At 42.7% G+C, this 19981-nt stretch overlaps 1 protein-coding gene across 1 annotated transcript in view; it reads right to left on the minus strand.

Annotated features, from left to right (window-relative positions):
* The window catches only part of PYGM (glycogen phosphorylase, muscle associated), a 62169-nt gene extending 45989 nt beyond the window's left edge, over positions 1-16180 (minus strand). The window contains exons 1-4 of the mRNA XM_077287324.1: positions 15811-16180; positions 8054-8155; positions 7892-7970; positions 5343-5446 (exon numbers count right to left, since the gene is read on the minus strand). Coding sequence (XP_077143439.1) covers positions 5343-5446; positions 7892-7970; positions 8054-8155; positions 15811-16053 — 528 coding nt within the window. The 5' untranslated portion in view covers positions 16054-16180. The remainder of the gene's footprint in view (positions 1-5342; positions 5447-7891; positions 7971-8053; positions 8156-15810) is intronic.
* Between the last annotated feature and the right edge of the window lie 3801 nt (positions 16181-19981).

Below are 19981 nucleotides of genomic sequence, written 5' to 3' on the forward strand. Positions count from 1 at the left end.
TTATACGGCTGTCTGACTGCGCCCTTAGACAGTTGGGATCCACACCTATCATGGGGTCCCGTCTCTTTGCTCATGGATTATGAGAAGCTGGTAGTGGAGAAACTTTCATCTGATATAAAGTTATTTTTTTGGGATGTCTCCAGGCTTCACAAGTGAAATGAAGACGGCAATGCTATTTCTTTTAGTCTAGCACTATACGGCAACTTTAGCCGCAACACAGGACTCTCGGCCAAAAATCGACCTGTGCAGCTGCCACATTGCAGTGACCTCTAACGTTTCATGGCCACGAAACGCAAATTGCAAAAACTCAGAACCAATTGGAGTTTTTAAACCAACGTATGGTGGTCGTGGTACCATAGGGGTCACAATGCAACTCCGTTCACCTGCATTGCGCAACGATGCACAAGTTGACCAAAGTCGCGGTGTAGCCCCAGCCTTACATTAGTGTTGGTTTACTACAATGTTTCCGTGAATCAATGGATTTAAATTATTCCCAAAATGTATAACTGTAATTAATTTATTAGGTAATATATAAAGTATATATTACGTCTCGTATATGTAGATCTAGCGTAAAGGACAAGATAATAGCATTTTTTATGTATAAATTGTAGTGGACAAGTAAAAAAAAATTGATTGCCAATTGTTACTATGGGTTCAGTGCCGATGTGCACCTTGGGGGACATTTCCGCAAACTGCTTCATAAAAAAAAAAAGATTATAGTCCAATAATCCATAGCAACCAATGGAATTCCCACTTTAATTTTCCTAGAAAGGCTTAGGCAAGAAAAGCAAATTTGTAAACTGTTTCCATTGATAAATGTCTTTTTTTTTTTTAACCGTGCACCAATTCTCAAGGATGTTCTCAATGTATTACCGCTAATTTACCCTGCGGTATATTTGTTAAGCTGAGATCGATAAATCTTCCTCCGGCCAATCTCATGATCTCGTAGACTCTGATGTATAATCAAATTACATTTCGAGATCCAGGCCTACTGATTTTACAGCAGGACTATGCAGCTATTATTCAGTCATCTAAAAAATACTTGCAAGAGGGTGAATGTGGCCTCATGCCGCCCTCCTGTCACTTAGACTGCTGCTATTATTATGTCGTTCACGTTGCCCTTATGATTTTGCATTGTTATTTCGCATTGTATTCATTTCCAGACCACAAACTTCCCACAGGAAGATGATGACCTGTGAGATTTTTGTGCTGCCGGCCCTCACATAGACATATGTTCAGTGTCTAGGTTATAATTTTCTGCTCATTTCCATAAATGCATTCAGTGTGTGCTGGATGCTATGAGTAGTGCTGAGTCATTCTAATGCTGCAACATTATAGCAATAAATGTCTGGGGTCCTAGAGATGCTGGGCAGAGAATATGAGTGGTAGAGGTTATTTAGGGTTTGTCTTCTCTTCAGTGTGCGTCAGTTACAGAGGGCCTGTGTCAGTTGTAGAGGGCCTGTGTCAGTTGCAGGGGGCCTGCGTCAGTTGTAGAGGGCCTGCGTCAATTGTAGAGGGCCTGTGTCAGTTGTAGAGGGCCTGTGTCAGTTACAGAGGGCCTGTGTCAGTTGTGGAGGGCCTGTGTCAGTTACAGAGGGCCTGTGTCAGTTGTAGAGGGCCTGTGTCAATGTAGAGGGCCTGTGTCAGTTGTAGAGGGCCTGTGTCAGTTACAGAGGGCCTGTGTCAGTTGTGGAGGGCCTGTGTCAGTTACAGAGGGCCTGTGTCAGTTGTAGAGGGCCTGTGTCAATGTAGAGGGCCTGTGTCAGTTGCAGAGGACCTGTGTGAGTTGCAGAGGGCCAGCGTCAGTTGCAGAGGGCCAGCGTCAGTTGCAGAGGGCCAGCATCAGTTGCAGAGGGCCTGCGTCAGTTGTAGGGCCTGCGTCAGTTGCAGAGGGCTTGTGTGAGTTGCAGATGGCCTGTGCCAGTTACAAAGGGTCTGTGTCAGTTGCAAAGGGCCTGTGTCAGTTTCAGAAGCCCTGTACCAGTTACATAGAGCATGTGCCAGTTACCAAGAGCATGTGCCAGTTGCAGAGGACTTGTGTCGGTTACAGAGAGCCTGTGCCAGTTACAGACAGCATGTGCCAGTTGCAGAGGACCTGTGCCAGTTGCAGAGGGCCTGTGTCGGTTACAGAGAGCCTGTGCCGGTTACAGAGAGCATGTGCCAGTTGCAGAGGGACTGTGTCAGTTGCAGAGGACCTGTGTCAGTTGCAGAGGGCATGTGTCAGTTGCAGAGAGCCTGTGCCAGTTACCGAGAGCATGTGCCAGTTGCAGTGAGCCTGTGTGAGTTGCAGAAGGCCTGTACCAGTTACAGAGGGCCTGTGTGAGTTGCAGAGGGCCTGTACCAGTTACAGAGGGAGGGCCTGTGTGAGTTGCAGAGGACCTGTACCAGTTACCGAGAGCATGTGCCAGTTGCAGTGAGCCTATGTGAGTTGCAGAGGGCCTGTACCAGTTACAGAGGGCCTGTGTGAGTTGCAGAGGGCCTGTACCAGTTACAGAGGGAGGGCCTGTGTGAGTTGCAGAGGACCTGTACCAGTTACAGAGGGCCTGTGTGAGTTGCAGAGGGCCTGTGTCAGTTACAGAGAGCATGTGTGGTCAGCACGAGCTATAGTGCTGAATGTCTAGCTGATGGGCAGTGGAGACATCTGGAGCTGTGTGCCGTGCCTCTGGAGCTACTGCCTGGAGCCAAAGGTCTAAGGAAGCCAGAGAAGCAACGCCACAGCTTCGTTTCCTCATTGGGTCTAATGTCCCGACAGGGCCACCAAACGGGTGCCGGAACGTAATGTGAAAGTACTCTAACACAGGCACTGTAAATCCACTTTTGCCATCCCTTTATATACTCAAGGGTATCAACTATACTCGATGAAGTCATGATTTATGGTTGGTATTACTGCTGCCTTACTTCCTTACAAAAAGCAAATACATGCTGCAGCTTGTGATGATTTGTATGTTTGTGTTAACGGGGTTGGCAGCATGCATGCGATTTGCATACTTCCGCTCACATTCTGACTTTCAAAATCAGTGCACCCTCTCTCAATAGAAGTGCTCCGAGTGACGTCGAGGATGTCTAGTCGAGATGTGAGCAGAAGTATGCAAATCACATACAGTGGGGCAAAAAAGTATTTAGTCAGTCAGCAATAGTGCAAGTTCCACCACTTAAAAAGATGAGAGGCGTCTGTAATTTACATCATAGGTAGACCTCAACTATGGGAGACAAACTGAGCAAAAAAAATCCAGAAAATCACATTGTCTGTTTTTTTATCATTTTATTTGCATATTATGGTGGAAAATAAGTATTTGGTCAGAAACAAAATTTCATCTCAATACTTTGTAATATATCCTTTGTTGGCAATGACAGAGATCAAACGTTTTCTGTAAGTCTTCACAAGGTTGCCACACACTGTTGTTGGTATGTTGGCCCATTCCTCCATGCAGATCTCCTCTAGAGCAGTGATGTTTTTGGCTTTTCACTTGGCAACACGGACTTTCAACTCCCTCCAAAGGTTTTCTATAGGGTTGAGATCTGGAGACTGCCTAGGCCACTCCAGGACCTTGAAATGCTTCTTACGAAGCCACTCCTTCGTTGCCCTGGCGGTGTGCTTTGGATCATTGTCATGTTGAAAGACCCAGCCACGTTTCATCTTCAATGCCCTTGCTGATGGAAGGAGGTTTGCACTCAAAATCTCACGATACATGGCCCCATTCATTCTTTCATGTACCCGGATCAGTCGTCCTGGCCCCTTTGCAGAGAAACAGCCCCAAAGCATGATGTTTCCACCACCATGCTTTACAGCAGGTATGGTGTTTGATGGATGCACCTCAGTATTCTTTTTCCTCCAAACACGACAAGTTGTGTTTCTACCAAACAGTTCCAGTTTGGTTTCATCAGACCATAGGACATTCTCCCAAAACTCCTCTGGATCATCCAAATGCTCTCTAGCAAACTTCAGACGGGCCCGGACATGTACTGGCTTAAGCAGTGGGACACGTCTGGCACTGCAGGATCTGAGTCCATGGTGGCGTAGTGTGTTACTTATGGTAGGCCTTGTTACATTGGTCCCAACTCTCTGCAGTTCATTCACTAGGTCCCCCCGCGTGGTTCTGGGATTTTTGCTCACCGTTCTTGTGATCATTCTGACCCCACGGGGTGGGATTTTGCGTGGAGCCCCAGATCGAGGGAGATTATCAGTGGTCTTGTATGTCTTCCATTTTCTAATTATTGCTCCCACTGTTGATTTCTTCACTCCAAGCTGGTTGGCTATTGCAGATTCAGTCTTCCCAGCCTGGTGCAGGGCTACAATTTTGTTTCTGGTGTCCTTTGACAGCTCTTTGGTCTTCACCATAGTGGAGTTTGGAGTCAGACTGTTTGAGGGTGTGCACAAGTGTCTTTTTATACTGATAACAAGTTTAAACAGGTGCCATTACTACAGGTAATGAGTGGAGGAAATAGGAGACTCTTAAAGAAGAAGATACAGGTCTGTGAGAGCCAGAAATCTTGATTGTTTGTTTCTGACCAAATACTTATTTTCCACCATAATATGCAAATAAAATGATAAAAAAACAGACAATGTGATTTTCTGGGTTTTTTTTGCTCAGTTTGTCTCCCATAGTTGAGGTCTACCTATGATGTAAATTACAGACGCCTCTCCTCTTTTTAAGTGGTGGAACTTGCACTATTGCTGACTGACTAAATACTTTTTTGCCCCACTGTACACGCAGCCACATGAGATAAATGTCACCTCAATCGATCGTGCATATGATAGTATTTACAGTCTGAGTGCAATCGGGCAAAACATCAGCTTGCACTGGGACCAATGTTGGTCAGTGAGGCCGTGCACATGTTGACTTTTTTGCTTGGACAGATTCCGTCTGAGAAAAAAATCAGAGTTCTTAGATTTCGCAATGCAGCAGAGCTGAGAAAGCTAACCCGCCCACACCAGGCTCTATATGTACATTGTCTATAGATAGTGAGCTGCTTATCAGAGAAGGGGGCGGAGTCGGGACTAGAAAGCGTGTGCCTGCTAGTCAGAGCAATGATAATCACCTGGTGATAAAACCTTCATTGCAAGAAAACAACAGCACGCAGCCTGATAAGTGACACATCGTTGAAATCTGTGCTTTAACCCCTACCTCATGTTGTCCTCAGCTTACAGGTTATATATCAAATACCTGCTGACAGATTGCTCTTAAAATTTTAAAATAGCTTGATTGGAACACATCCTACCTTCTATTCTATCCTCCGATTATGGAACAGAAAAATGGAATTCCTAACGCAGACGGGAACAGAGATCTGGTGAAAATAATAACGGTCTATGTTTATTGCAAACATCTCGGTATTTCACAAACCTGCCAGCCATTTACTATCTTCTGGTTGAAGATTCCAAACTCATATCGGATTCCATAACCGTAAGCAGCCAGTCCAAGGGTGGCCATGGAGTCCAGAAAACAAGCTGAGAAAGGTATGGATAGAACGTTAATAATTCAGCAAAAATATCTCCAATGTTGAATACGTTCACTGTGCAGATTCTCGAAAACCCTGACGGTAATGGATCCTGATGTCACTATTATGTGTATTCAGAGTCGTGACTTACTTCTGTCTGGTAAGGAAACATCAGGGATTTGGGCTCAACCATTGGACTTGTAGGAGTAATCCATGATTTGCTACATTTTCTGCCATTAGCACCCTAATATGGGGAACTTTTGGAGAGCTGGAGACTTTAACAGGGTATTCCCATCTCATAAAGTGATGGCATATTGCTAGTATAGGCAGTTACCTTGATATTGGTGAAATCCAACATTGTAGAAAGGTTTTTAACCCCTTAGTGACGGAGCCAAATTTTTGAAATCTGACCAGTCTAATTTTATGTGGTAATAACTCTGCAACGCTTCAACAAATCCCAGTGATTTTGAGACTGTTTTTTTCGTGACACATTATACTTTATGATAATGGTAAATTTAGGTCAATATATTTTGTGTTTATTTATAAAAAATATCAAAAATTTGAGAAAAATGTTAAAAAATTAGCAATTTTCAAAATTTGAATGATTATCCCTTTAATCCAGATGGTCATACCACAGCAAACCATTAACAAATAATATTTCCCTCATGCCTGCTTTACATCAGCATCATTTGTAAAATGTTATTTTATTTTGTTAGCATTTTAGGAGGTTTAAAAATGTAGCAGTAATTTTTCATTTTTTCAAGGAAATTTAATAAATTTATTTTTTTAGGGACTTATCCATGTTTGAAGTGACTTTAGGGGTCTCATATATTGGGAAACCCCCAAATGTGATACCATTTTAATAACAGCACCCCCTGACATATTGAAAACTGCTGTCAGGTAGTTTATTAACCCTTCAGGTGCTTTACAGGAATTAATGCAAAGTGGTATGACAGAAATGAGAATGTCTATTTTTACCACCTAAATGCCGCTAACTTCTGAACAGATTACTAGAGCCGCTATTTGGTCATGAATTGCCATGGCAAACATCAGGACCACAAAATCATGATCTGAGGGCACCAACTGGGATAAAGAGGAAGCCCCCGCACTCTGTTAACCATATATAATGATGTAGTCACTATTTACAGCAGCATCTAAGGGGTTAAACAGATTTGGACGGTGCAAACACTGATCGTGGCTGATGCAGCAAGTTGTCAGCTATAGTGTACAGCCGACAGCTGCTGGATTGTTACCTGTATGGGGAGGCTATTCTCTTATACCTCAGGTCAGTTAAAAGACGTATTGGCTGTCATTAAGGGGTTAATGTATAATTATGTGCAAATAATCATTCACAGCAGAAGAAAAAAAACTTCAAATTGACAGAGTCTGCACAAAATTCCAAGTCAAATTCGACTACGGTCAGTATCGCATGCAATGGTATTTTTGCACCCCTGCTTACATGCAACAGAAAATTTCTAGGCATATTTTTAGCACATGCTACTTATTTTGCTCGGAAGAGAAGAGGATTGGATCCATTAGTGGTACATTTTGGGCAGAGCTGTTTGTTACACACCAGTCCTGGATACGGGCTTTGCTTCCCTCATCCTGGTCCACCGAACTCTGTTGTGCTCACATCGGGCTTTGCAGATGGACCAGCGTGATCCCATGTGATCCTCTGCCTGGGCCTTTATAAGGCCTACCAAAACACACACACTTGTGTCTTGGTATTAAGACTGTCAAGTGCTCCGGAGTCCTGGGTGCCTGCAGCCTACAGGACTTCAGCTACCTGTTCCTGGTTTCCTGTCCACCTGCGGTCTCCAGGACCTCTGCCTCCTGTTCCCTGTCTCCTGTCCACCTGCGGTCTCCAGGACCTCTGCTGCCTGTTCCTGGTCTCCTGTCCACCTTCGGTCTCTAGGACCTCTGCTGCCTGTTCCCAGTCACCTGTCTGTCCGAGGTCTCCAGGACCTCTTCTACCTGTTCCCGGTCTCCTGTCCCCCTGCAGTCTCCAGGACGTCTGCTGCCTGTTCCCAGTCTCCTGTCCACCTGCGGTCTCCAGGACCTCTGCTGCCTGTTCCCAGTCTCCTGTCCATCTGAGGTCGCCAGGACCTTCTCTACCTGTTTCCGGTCTCCTGTCCACCTGCAGTCTCCAGGACGTCTGCTGCATGCTCCCAGTCTCCTGTCCATCTGAGGTCTCCAGGACCTCTGCCTCCTGTTGCTGGTCTCCTGTTCACCTGCGGTCTCCAGAACCTCTGCTTCCTGTTTCTTTTGTACCTCACCTGCCTGCTGCACTGATGCCTTTGGCCACAAGGACCTTGGGCTTAGTGGATCCACCTCACCAGGTGAGCGTAACACTGTTACAGAAATCCAGGGATAGCCCTCCTGTTATCTGATGCGGAAATACATGTTGGCTTTTAAACCGGTGTGTGACCGTACCCTAATAATCTGTCCTACTTACCTGCCAGTCTTCCCAGACCACCATTTCCAAGACCTGCATCTTCCTCAATTTCCTCAAGCTCCTCCATGTCCAGTCCAAGCTAAACAGAGATTGGAGAACACAATTATTTCTCCATCATGTTAGCATGTAAGGTATTCAGATTGCTTTCATCATGATCGTTACCTGATATGTAGCTTCATCACAAGCATTTTCAAGACCCAGATTTACCATAGTATTCTGGAGAGTACGACCCATATAAAACTCCAGGGAGAGGTAGTAAATTCTCTGCAAGAGAAGATACCATATAAACAGTCGTAACAAACACTCATAGGAATTGTAATTAGACATGAGTAGATCGTTCTGTGTAGGATCGAGTTCAAGTCGAATTTCCTGAAATTCTCCATTCACAGTGAATTCAAACTCTTTGTGATTCCAATTCTTAATTCACAAAATAAAATGCCTGGCCACCATTTTGGTAACCCCCCCATTGTTCACTGCCCACCAGTCTTCTTTTTACCATTAAGCAACATATCGCAGGCCTCTTCCCTATGACCCAGGATACCCAGACGCCATTTGGAATGTCTGGCCCATGGGGGTCACTGCGCATAATAAGGTTGTGATGTGTGCCACAACCTTACAACACAAAGTTACTGCCGGCACTCCTGGCTTACAGTGAAGAGAACAGCGATGCGGTGTGAGACAATAGACAGAAGAAGACCAGATAGCTGATAGCGAGCAGCAGGGTGGAAGGAGAGGTGACAGGTGAGTTTTAGGTTTTTTGTTTTTCACATGTTACATTTATTATGCTTTGGGGTCTATGGAGACCCCAGAGCATAATAAGAAATGTTCAATTTGCTGCAAATTTATTTGTTGAGAATCGGATCTTCTTGGAAAATTTGGCAAAGCCAAATCCTAAATGATACACAAATTGTAACTCATAGGGTGTGTGCAGATGTTTTTTGAGTCATGTACTTCTTCCCCTGCATTGGGCTGACCAATCATAAGCAGGCAGCAACATACAGAGGAAAAAAATGAACACGCCCTCCACTTCTAAATCTCTTCTCATGTCAGTGAGCATGTGGGTAGGGTGAGAGCTGACAGCTTCATTAGATGAGATCTGAAAGTGTTTGTAATGATACATATCTCAGCTCAGGAGAGGAAGTCAAGTTCTTCTCCCCTCTGAGTTACAGCCTGCTTATGATTGGTCAGCTTCATGCAGGAGAAGATGTACACACCCCCAGAGACAAATCTCTGGTAATGCCCAGGTGAACTATAACCTAAACTTTACCAGCTAATTTCTCCGCAACGGAGAGGCGAAATGAAAAAATAAAAACTACGGTACGTTCTGCTCAGTTCTGTGGCCACTATTTCTTGATGTTGCCAGTTTAATATGCTCTGTCTGGTAAAAAATGGTTCTTTTTAAACACTGGGTATGCGTAGAAAATATAGAGGTATTTAGAGACACCTTTAGTAAACACGGCTATGTCCAAAATGAAGAATTTGGCTTCCGTTCCTGTCTATTTGGAATCCATTTCTGTTCCGTTTCATTTGTATTTTTAACTGGATTTTTTAGAAACTGATCCCAAACCCTTGTGTGAACTTATCTTTAAGGCTGTCCCACACGTCCAGATAATTCCGGTACCGGAATAAATCGGTACCGGAGTTATCCGTGTCCGTGTGCCTGGGAACTCACGTAGGCCATACGTGCGGCACACGTGTGCCGCCCGTATGGCGAGTGGGTACCACACGGAGCGTGTGGTACCCTGCATCGTGCTGAAGCCGCGATTCATATGTTCCCTGCAGCAGCGTTTGCTGCAGAGAAAATATGAATAATAGTGTTTAAAATAAAGATCTATGTGTCCGCCGCCCTCCCACCCCCTGTGCGCCCCCCCGCTGTTCAGAAAATACTTACCCGCCTCCCTCGCTGCTTCCTGGTCTGGCCGCGGCTTCTAGTGTATGCGGTCACGTGGGGCCGATCATTTACAGTCATGAATATGTGGCTCCACCTCCCATAGGGGCGGAACCGACTATTCATGATTGTAAATGAGCGGCCCCACGTGACCGCATACAGTAGGAGGCGCGGGGCAGAGAGGAAGGAGTGACAGCCAACGTGGGAGTGGGTGAGTATTTTCTGAACAGCGGGGGGGCGCACAGGGGGTGGGGGGGCGGCGGACACATAGATCTTTATTTTAAACACTATTATTCATATTTTCTCTGCAGCAAACGCTGCTGCAGGGAACATATGAATCGCGGCTTCAGCACCAGTGGGGGGGACAGCGCTTACTGTAGCGCTGTCTCCTGCAAGCACACGGACCCCAGACGGAGAATGTCCGTGTGAGGTCCGTGTTTTACACGGACCCATTGACTCTATTGGGTCCGTGTAATACGTGCGCTCCCACGAACACTGACATGTCTCCGTGTTTGGCACACGGAGACACGGTCCGCAAAAAATCAATGACATCTGCACAGATGCATTGATTTTTATGGGTCTACGTGTGTCAGTGTCTCCGGTACGTGAGGAAACTGTCACCTCACGTACCGGAGCCACTGACGTGTGAAACCGGCCTTACATGCATAAGAAATAGATTCTCCAGCGTTGATATTTCATGAGAAATTCAAGTATTTACTAAAACACATTTCAGGAGAGCTGCCAGATCCTCTTTAACTATGTATAACCTTTAACGAACGAGCTTGAGGCATTGGTGAGATAAGATCCGTCATTAAGATCTCTTTACTGCTAATGAAGTACATGCACAAAAAGGGGAAAAAAAGCAAAACCGTTCTAGACGTAGGATAAAAAAAATTATTCCGGTGCTCGACATGACAGAATAACATATGAAGGAGCACGTCATGGAGCCCGGTCTAGCGTTCTCTACTGAGATCTCTAAAACGATGTCTGTAAACGTAGCATCGACAGACAGCATAAATTGTTTTGTTCGGATAAACCTCTGCCCGGCTTATGCAGTCATTGCCTAATCCCGGTTCCCTGTTTGTCATCACACACAAAGCTCTGATCAAACCGGAGTGTGAAAAGGATGAATTACCCTGACAAGTGATTTTAAGACTTAAGACTTGCTTGGTATATACAGCCTTCGAAAAAAAAACGCTCTTCACAGATTCACTTAATTCAGTCAAACCAAATCTGGGGATCTGAGGCCTATGTGATTAACTATGATTGGAGTGCTTGCCTAAGTTGCAGCTATATGGATTTTTTTTCTTAAAAATGGCTAACAACATAATGAGGTGACCCGGCGTCTAATACATTTCCGTACCAAAAAATTCAAGACTGATTAGTAAGATTAAAAATTTCACAACTTCAAACTATTAAATACCAAAATCATTAATGTGGTCAAATTTTTATTCTAACACAATGGGGCTGATGTTCTAAAACTGTCCTCACTTTTAGACTAGGCAGTAGAGTTGATCATAACGATTCTTGGTCCAGCGGCCATGTTGTCAGGCCCTGGACCACCCTGCGAACCTTGATCTACCTTTTAGCATTCCGGTGCCTCTTCTGATAAGTAGATTTGGCTGGTGCCATAGTTGTGGTGTGATGCCCACATGACGTCACCCCGGGCTGGGGATATCAGAAGAGGAGCCGGAAGGTTCTCAGGGCTCTGGTCCAGCGGCCATGGACTTCTGGTTCTTTCAAATTTTTATGATCAACTCTACTAGTCAGTCTTAAAATATGACAAATTTATCAAAGGGGGTGTTTGCCACTTGGAAAACCTCTCCTCAATCCCTATGTTTCCCCCGTGTAAAATAATAACACCTAAACTCCCCTCAGGTGCCAGCGCTGTTCCAGCAGTTGCAGCACTGGCTCTCACAATACTTCTGGCCAATCAGCACTGGCTCTATTCCCCCCCTCCTTAGAACAGATCACATACATTCAGACAAAGTAAGATCTGTAGCTCTCTCACTTCTTCCAGATGTATGTGATTGATCCAAAGGCAAGGAGAGTGGAGCGGCCTATGATTTACTGCCAAGATCACGTGACATGATGTCACGCAATCCCTGGGAGACCCAGTGCCGACACCGCTGGAACAGCGATGGCACCAGAAGTGAGTAGAAGTGTTATTATATTCCAAGGGTAAAAATATGGATTGAAAAGGGGTTGTCCAAGTAGTGCTCAACCCCTTTTTATTAATTTGATGCATCCTTAGACCGTCTAGTTGGGTCCGTTTCCATTACCCAACCAGGGGTAATTTAATAGCCAATATACATAATAGCGCATAAGCTGCCATTGTTCTCGGCAGCACAGGTACTGCTTATACAGATGTTGCCAAGAACGATGATATTTTGTGCAGCACAAAAGATATTTTCACCCAACAAACAAGCGTTTTGTTTATTTGATGGGTCAGCATCCTGTATAGACGGAAAGATTATGGCGAGATGAGCTTTCCTAGAATAATCGTGCAGTGTTAAACAGATGATGTGTTGCCGAGAACGATGACCTTTTCCACATGACAAATAATCATTTCACCCGACGATGAAGCATTTCTCCTCATATGTTGAGTGATTGCCATCCTGTATAGAGTGCACGGTTATGGGGATACGAGCCTTACTCGAATAATCGTGCAGTGATTACGGCAAATTGTGGCACAATTTTGACATGTGAGATCTCAATTTACACCACTCCAATTTCCCTGCACACTTTCCAATGGGTCAAACCCCTTTGTTGTCCACAGCAAAAAAAAAAAAAGTATATAAGACCTCATTCAGAAGTCCACTTTTATTTTGCATACGATAGAACATTTTTTATCATTGTGCCAGGTTTTGGTCTGTATGTCTGTCTATACCATCAGCCTTTTTCATTTTTCTCATAGATAAAAAATTCCAAGTGGTGGCTTATTGCAATCCCAGTGTCTTAGTGCTATCGCATTTGATGCTCTTGGTTACGTTCCTTCCCTAAGCTTTGGGTGAGTTTTTGATAGGTTACTTGCATTTTTTTCCCGAAAACACACAATGTAAAAAAACTCTCCAAAAACTCATCATGGGAACGTAGCCTTAGATTATAGACTTTATTATATCTTGATCGGCCTGCAGCTCTACTGAATACTCATTAGGGTAAGTTCCCACCATGAGATTTTAGTGAGTTTTCGCTTCTTTTTTTCTGAGTAAACTGACCTACAATGCATGCTTGAAATCCGCAACATGTCAATGCCTCTCGCGGGTACGTTGTGTTTTCTGTGCGGATTTTCCACATAGACTTGCAATAGATGCGGAAATTCCGCAAGTAGAAAAATAATGGAATCCGCACGTGACTGTGTCAAAGTTTTGTCAAAGCCAAATACCAGGAAGCATAAAAAAAGCAAAAACAAATTAAATCCTGACTGTATAATTTTTTAACTTTTTTTTTTTATATAGATTTTCAAAGAAACTGTAATTCTTTATAGATTTTTTTCCTGTGTCTAGGGGGATGTATGTAACTCCTTTGCTTGTAAATGGAGATGACTTTCTGAACATCGGCCTTTTTTTTTTTTTCCTTTCTTTTCTGAAAATGTGTTAAAAACGTAAAAATACTTTATTCTTGTACTACAGATACGGCTTGCTAAACTGAAAGAAATCCACTTATGCTCTGCCATTCAAGAATTTTTTTTTTTATAAAAAACAAAAAAACAAAAACAAAGCAGCTTTATTTAAAACATGACATATCAAAAAGAGACAAGGAAAAAAGCGTAAAAAAAACTATAAAATGCAAGTGAAGACAGGTAAGTAACCTAATTTACTTAGAAGGTGCAAAAAATGTGCAAAATCAAATACTCATCATGGGAAGATAGCCTTAGATCGTTCAAAATTGAATAAATGTATATATTTTATATATATATATATATATATATATATATATATATATATATATATATATATATATTTATTAATACTGGTAAATGCTTCTGTGTCTTGATATTGATACACACATGTTATAGCGCCCTCTGGTGTTTGATTCACTCTTACAACGTGTATAGTGGACAAACACTGGGGGGCCCCATGACAAATTGTCTACCCAGGAGGATTATTGTGGGAAAATAATAATAGTGAAGTAGTAATATATACCATATGTACCATACAGTATATACCGGTATATATTTTTATTTTATTTTATATATATTTACCATATATTATATATAATAATATATGCTCAATTCGACATTCTTTCGACCATCCTTTTAAAAAAATATATAAAAATCTCAAAAATAAGGCGATCCAAGAATGTCCTGCAGGGAAATCAGAGATCAGACCCAGCAACAAGTGTTGACTTTTCTAGCACCGCCACCACAGGAGGACTCATTAGCTGCCATATAATGTACGAATGTGCTGGGCTCCTCCATTACAGGGAGAGATAAATGAATGAACAAGAATGCCCCCAAAATAGGTTTTCTAAACCAGACAGATGATTTAATTTTAAGGATATTATAAGTTGCTGTGGAGTTCTGTGTCCACATAGCAAAACAGCAAAAATGTGTTACTGAAGTCTACAAATTGGGGGCATTTTATGACTTCAGAACAGGATGACCTACAGCACATACATCACTCTCTTGTGCCGCATATAGGATTATTTTGATTAATTAATCATTGATGTGGTTTGGAGATGTACAGTACAATATTGGAGAATTGCAAATTGCTTAGTTTTCTAACATATCTTGATTATCTGAAAAGTTCCTTCTACTACCAGAATTAGTCGCCCCATGAAGAATAAATATTCCATGGTGGACCCTGGATATTAAAGATGGTCTGCTGTTTGCTATGTGGACCACAGGTACACACAAATGCAATCTGCCGAGACTTAAAGGGTTTGCACCAAGTTTTAGGACGCAGTCAGACGGCCATAAAACACCAACGATGATGGCATCATAGTGCACAGACTGGCCGGCAGCTATCCTGATCCAAACGTGACAGCATGTATTTCTCGGTCATGCTTGGGCCAGGAGAACCGCCAGCCAGTCCGATCATTGCTATATGATCGTCGTGGTCCATCTAATTGCATCCTTAAAGTTATACCCTATCTGCATCTTCACGATCGCCGGGGTCCAACCACCGGTAACACCACTGGTTCTGAGAAGCGGTGGTTGAGCACGGGCACCTTCACTACGTTCAACCGCCATGGGACTGTCGGAGATAGCCAAGTGCCAGCTTTTTCTTGCAGTCCTATATATGCTCAAGCAACCCTTCATTTAGACAGGCTCCATTCCCAGGACCAATGGGGGTCCCAGAAGTTGGCCCCCTTGTAATTGTGAAGTTGTGGATTATTAAACCTTTGAATCATTAGGGCAGATTACTCGAGGACAGCAAGTCAATATCGCTCAATTAAAGGACCCATTACACAGCCTGATGCCAACTATATAGGGACTAAAGAACATTAATACGATCCTTTGGTTGTGTTTGCATAATGTCGGCAGCACATTCCCTGTCTATACAATGAACAATTATACCCAATTATATTTAAAGAGCACCGGTCATGAGGTTAAAAGTTACTTGTATTTTAGTCCCACTGCTCCCCCAAGTATGCAGTTGTTGTTTTTTTTTTAGATCTGCCATATGGTTCCAGAGATATGGACCTTTTTTTACCAAGGGGTGTGGCTCACAGCGTAGAGAATCCTGTGACACGCCCTCTTGGTTAAGATCATCAAATGCAGCACTAAATAAAAAGGACCATATCTGTGGAACCGTTTGGCCAATTTAAAAAAAGTCAAAAAATGAATTAATCAGGTGAGCAGCGGGAATAATAGAACAACAAAAAATGGCCACTTTTGAACTAATCATAGTTTCTCTTTAAAAGTATGTTTAGCCTTTTTTTTCGTTATTTTGAAGGTAACATGTAAAAATATGTGCCCCATGCCATGTGATCCTGAATTACGGGAACACACACAATTTTTACAAAAAAACAATCTACAGCCATCTTGCATCTTTATGCCGGATGTCTTGGGTGTTTCACAACTCACCTTGGGGTCATGTTCATAGTAGTGCTGTTGTGTTCGGATCCACCGACCCACCAGGTGATCACGGACCGTGTGCCCGAGGGCAAAGTAGTAGTCACGGGGATTGGCCACATTACGATCCTTCACGAGAGTGAAGTGTAAGTGACGGTTAAAGTTCTTCTTCAGATCGGAAACATTTTCTGCTCCTGCCAAACCCCGGACACTGATCTGCTTTCTCTTCTCCTGGTCAGTAAGGGGTCTAGACATGGTAAAGTGGAAATAAAATGAAATAAAAAGAAGAGTAATAAAAGAAAAGGACCAAAGTTGGAATGGTGCTGGTGCAGAGGGAGAGTGGAGGTGACAAAACTTCGGAGTGCCTCACTGGCTCAACTCATCTCTTCCAAAAAGCACACCCTTCGCCAACCCCTCCTACAAAACCAAATAGCCAAAGGGCAGGACCACAGGAGGCAGGGTGTACAGAAGGTTAAGAGGTGGTGGGATGAAAGTGGATGGGGTATATATGGAGGGCTAGCCAAATGTGCTCGTTCCACTAATGCATTTTACATTCTTGACATGATCTTGGAAAGGTGAAGGTTACGGCAAGTGTCAACGTCTACATTCAGGTACTAGATACAGCCTGAGAGCCGAGCAAGGCAGCGAGACAGAGGAGGAAAGAGGCTGAACACTGGTTCCAATAGTTTTCTAGCAGGGGGAAACACATGGGTTAATTTGGATACGGGAGATCGTATTTAGTCTGTCCATCTGGTGGTTAAATATAGTGGTGACCTTCAGCTGGTAGGATATATGCGTTACAGGGCAGAGAGCAGGGGTGACACAGAAGACAGCCCCATGCAACTCTCAATTGTCCAGGAATATTCGCAAAAAACTACTTACAGAAGTCGTTAAATGAGACCATAATTAAAGGGAACCTGTCAAAATGAAAATGCAGGCACCATTTTATAGAGCAGGGGGAGCTGAGCAGATTGATCTATAGTTGTGTGAGAAAAGACTCACTATAACCTGTTTTTCCATGATTTAGACCTCTGCTCTTTCTGGGATTTTTCTTAAGTCCAGTGGGCGGTCCTATCAGTGACTGACACCTAGCTATGTATATACACCTATACAAAGGAAGCTGATAGGACCGCCCACTGGACTGAAGAGCCCCAAAAGAGAAAAGGTTTAAAGGGAAATCTGTCTACTTGATGAGTCTATATGTGTGTGAAGGTCATAGAAAGTGAAATAAAATGATACCTTGATATCTGTGATCTGACATCTTATTCCAGGGAAATCAACATTTATCTTAATATGTAAACGAGCTGTTAAAATCTATGGTCCGGACATAGATCTCCCTGAGAATCTGCCTCCAGGGCTTAAAGGGGTTTTCCCACAAACAAAATTTGATTTTAATCAATAGATCTTGGAATAATAATAAGTTCCACAATTGGATGTGTTTAAATAAAATGTTCCTGTGCTGAGATAATCTTATAAATGTGTACTGTGTAATGGCCGTGTCTGACAGAGCAGGGACATGGTTCATACTACAGCTCCTGGGCAGGGGGAGAGAGAGTATACAGACAGGACAGCACAGGATCGCAAATGATTCATTTTGTGAGGTAAAACATTTCCCTGCCCATTTTTAAACAATATTTTACCTCAAAGAAAGAATCATTTGCCATCCCCTGCTGTAATGTTTGTATCCCCCCACCACCCCTACCCTGGAGCTGTGGTATTATCATGGCCAGACACGGCCATTACACAGTACACAGCAGGGGCACATTTATAAGATTATCTCAGCACAGGAACATTAAATTTAAACACATCCGATTGTAGAAATTATTATTATTCAAAGATCTATTGATTAAAATCAACTTTTGTTTGTGGGAAAACCCCTTTCTGTTAAATGAAAGGGGGAGTTACCAGTGTGAGACATGTACTGACTGACAGTCTGCTCTCATGGTCTACGTGTCTTAAACTAGTAACGCAACTTTTTTTTTTTTTAAATAAGCTCTGGAGGCAGATTCTCAGGGAGCCATAATTTTTTTAAAAATGTTTCCATCGATATTGCTGTATGAGGCCTTGTTTTTTTGCGGGATGTGTTATTGCCTTAAATGACGCCATTCACTTTATTATATTATGACTAAAAAATGGGGAAAAAATTCCAAGTTGGGTGCAATTGTGAAAAAAATGTCATTCACGTGTTATTTTTCAGGTTTTGTTTTTATGGTGTTCTTGTTACAGTAAAATGGCCTTGTCAACATAACTCTCAAGATCAATAAGAATACGGCGATACCAAACTTTATATAGGTTTTTTAAATATAATTTAAGTGTGAAAAAATATGTCGCCATTTTCTGAGAATGTAACAGTATTGTGGTATATAGTATAAATTACGGTTTCTTTTAAAGCTCGGGGTATAGCTAGATTTTAGAGAAGTACCAAGATGGCAGCCTTACAATCCTTCAGCAGGCTCCAGCTAGAGCGGTCACCTATTGGCTCCCCGCTGTCGCGTTGCGGGAGGCCAATGGGAGCTGGTGAATACATGCACCGGCTTTAATGCTTTTTAAATGCTGCAGTCAGTGATTGACAGCTCTGTTCACTTCTGTTACAGGCAGATGCCAGCTATGTATTTCATCTTCTGGGTACGTTGCGGCTTCACCTTCTGAGACTGCACTCTTGAAGCGGGTTAATGGTTGGATTTTTGGGTACGTTGTTTTGTTCAGTATTTAAAAATACTATTTTGTTGTTGTTTTTGGTTTTTTTTGCTTTACGACGTTTACCACATGGGTAAAATAATATTCGATTTTGAGACCTCAAACAGATACAGAGGGTTTTTTTTATTTTAAAATAAGGAAAGGGGGACGGGTGATTAAAATGTTTGTTTTCTTTCTAGTTTTATTTTTGTTTTCACTGTAATTTTTTTAAGTCTTCCTATGGAACTTACATTTTTCTTTACGGCAGTCCATTTTTGTCTTGTAGAAGGAAAGTGTTAAAAAAAAATATTCAGCTAATAATAATAATAATAATTTTATTTATATAGCGCCAACATATTCCGCAGCACTTTACATTATAGCTTTAAAACAGTGTTAACTATTAATCTGCCAAGTAGCGGAACGGTTAGAGAGGTACAGTATCGCCCATGTATCCGGCAAGCCCAGAGTTGACTGGGTTTGTACTTCTGCCATCAGCATCTACCTAGGACATCATGTAACTTTCCTCTAACGAGATCCAAGCACGATCAATACCTTTAATTGCAATGCAGTAAATAATTTGTTTGCATTTGTAGTGCTCCATACTACATCATTATTCACCCTTTTTTTTTTAAAGCCCAAATTCTAGATTTATTGCAAAGGTAAAGGTTGCAGTGACCGACTTGGTATGCAGAACATTTGGTTTGCCAAAGGTCAATGAGAGGAGCGAAGCGACACCTTGTATGGGAGGGAGCGAAGCAATGACGCAAGGGTTAAGGGAGAGAAGAAGAGGAAATTGCAAAGTGCCGTCATGGATTTTAGGAAGAGTCACCTTATATACAGTGGAATTACAGGAGAAGACGGAAAGAAAAAGTTTATGAAATAGTTTCGCAAACTTATTTTTCAGTGTCAGGCGGCAGCACTGCGAGTGTAGCCGGCGTACATGACATGACAGCTGCGCTGGCCTATGTGGCCCAGACTATAAATACTCCACACGGATGGACGTGAGAGATTGGGGAGGTCTATGAGTGACAGGTGAAGCTGCGCTAACGAAAGGTCAGAGGTGATTTCTGGGACAAAACAACGAGCCGCCATCAAGACGTGTTTTCTGGATCATCTGAAGAGACACTGTCAGCGCGTAGTGAAAATACATGACAATGCTTTCTCAGCAAGATAGCGACATAAAAAATATTTAAAAAAAACTTCAATTTTTTTTTTACGAGTTAAATACATGTCACAAGAACCTGATTTAAACAAGAAATCATTTTCTAATGACAAGACTAAGGATATCATGAAAACTTGAACTGTTGGTGGGCCTTAAGGACTGGAGTTGGGGAACACTGCTCAATAATGTCACCATGAGTCAAATCCAAAAGACCCTTATTTCAGCGTTGCCTCCTACTGAGGATCCAGTTATGCCCCTCCGACACGGACGTCTTTCTCATGTCAGAATCTACTTTTCCTTCCAGGATCTCAAATGGTAAAGAAATGTTTTAGCTATTTCTTTGCT

This window comes from Ranitomeya variabilis, chromosome 2 (assembly GCF_051348905.1).
Source record: "Ranitomeya variabilis isolate aRanVar5 chromosome 2, aRanVar5.hap1, whole genome shotgun sequence".
Taxonomy (NCBI): Eukaryota; Metazoa; Chordata; class Amphibia; order Anura; family Dendrobatidae; genus Ranitomeya; species Ranitomeya variabilis.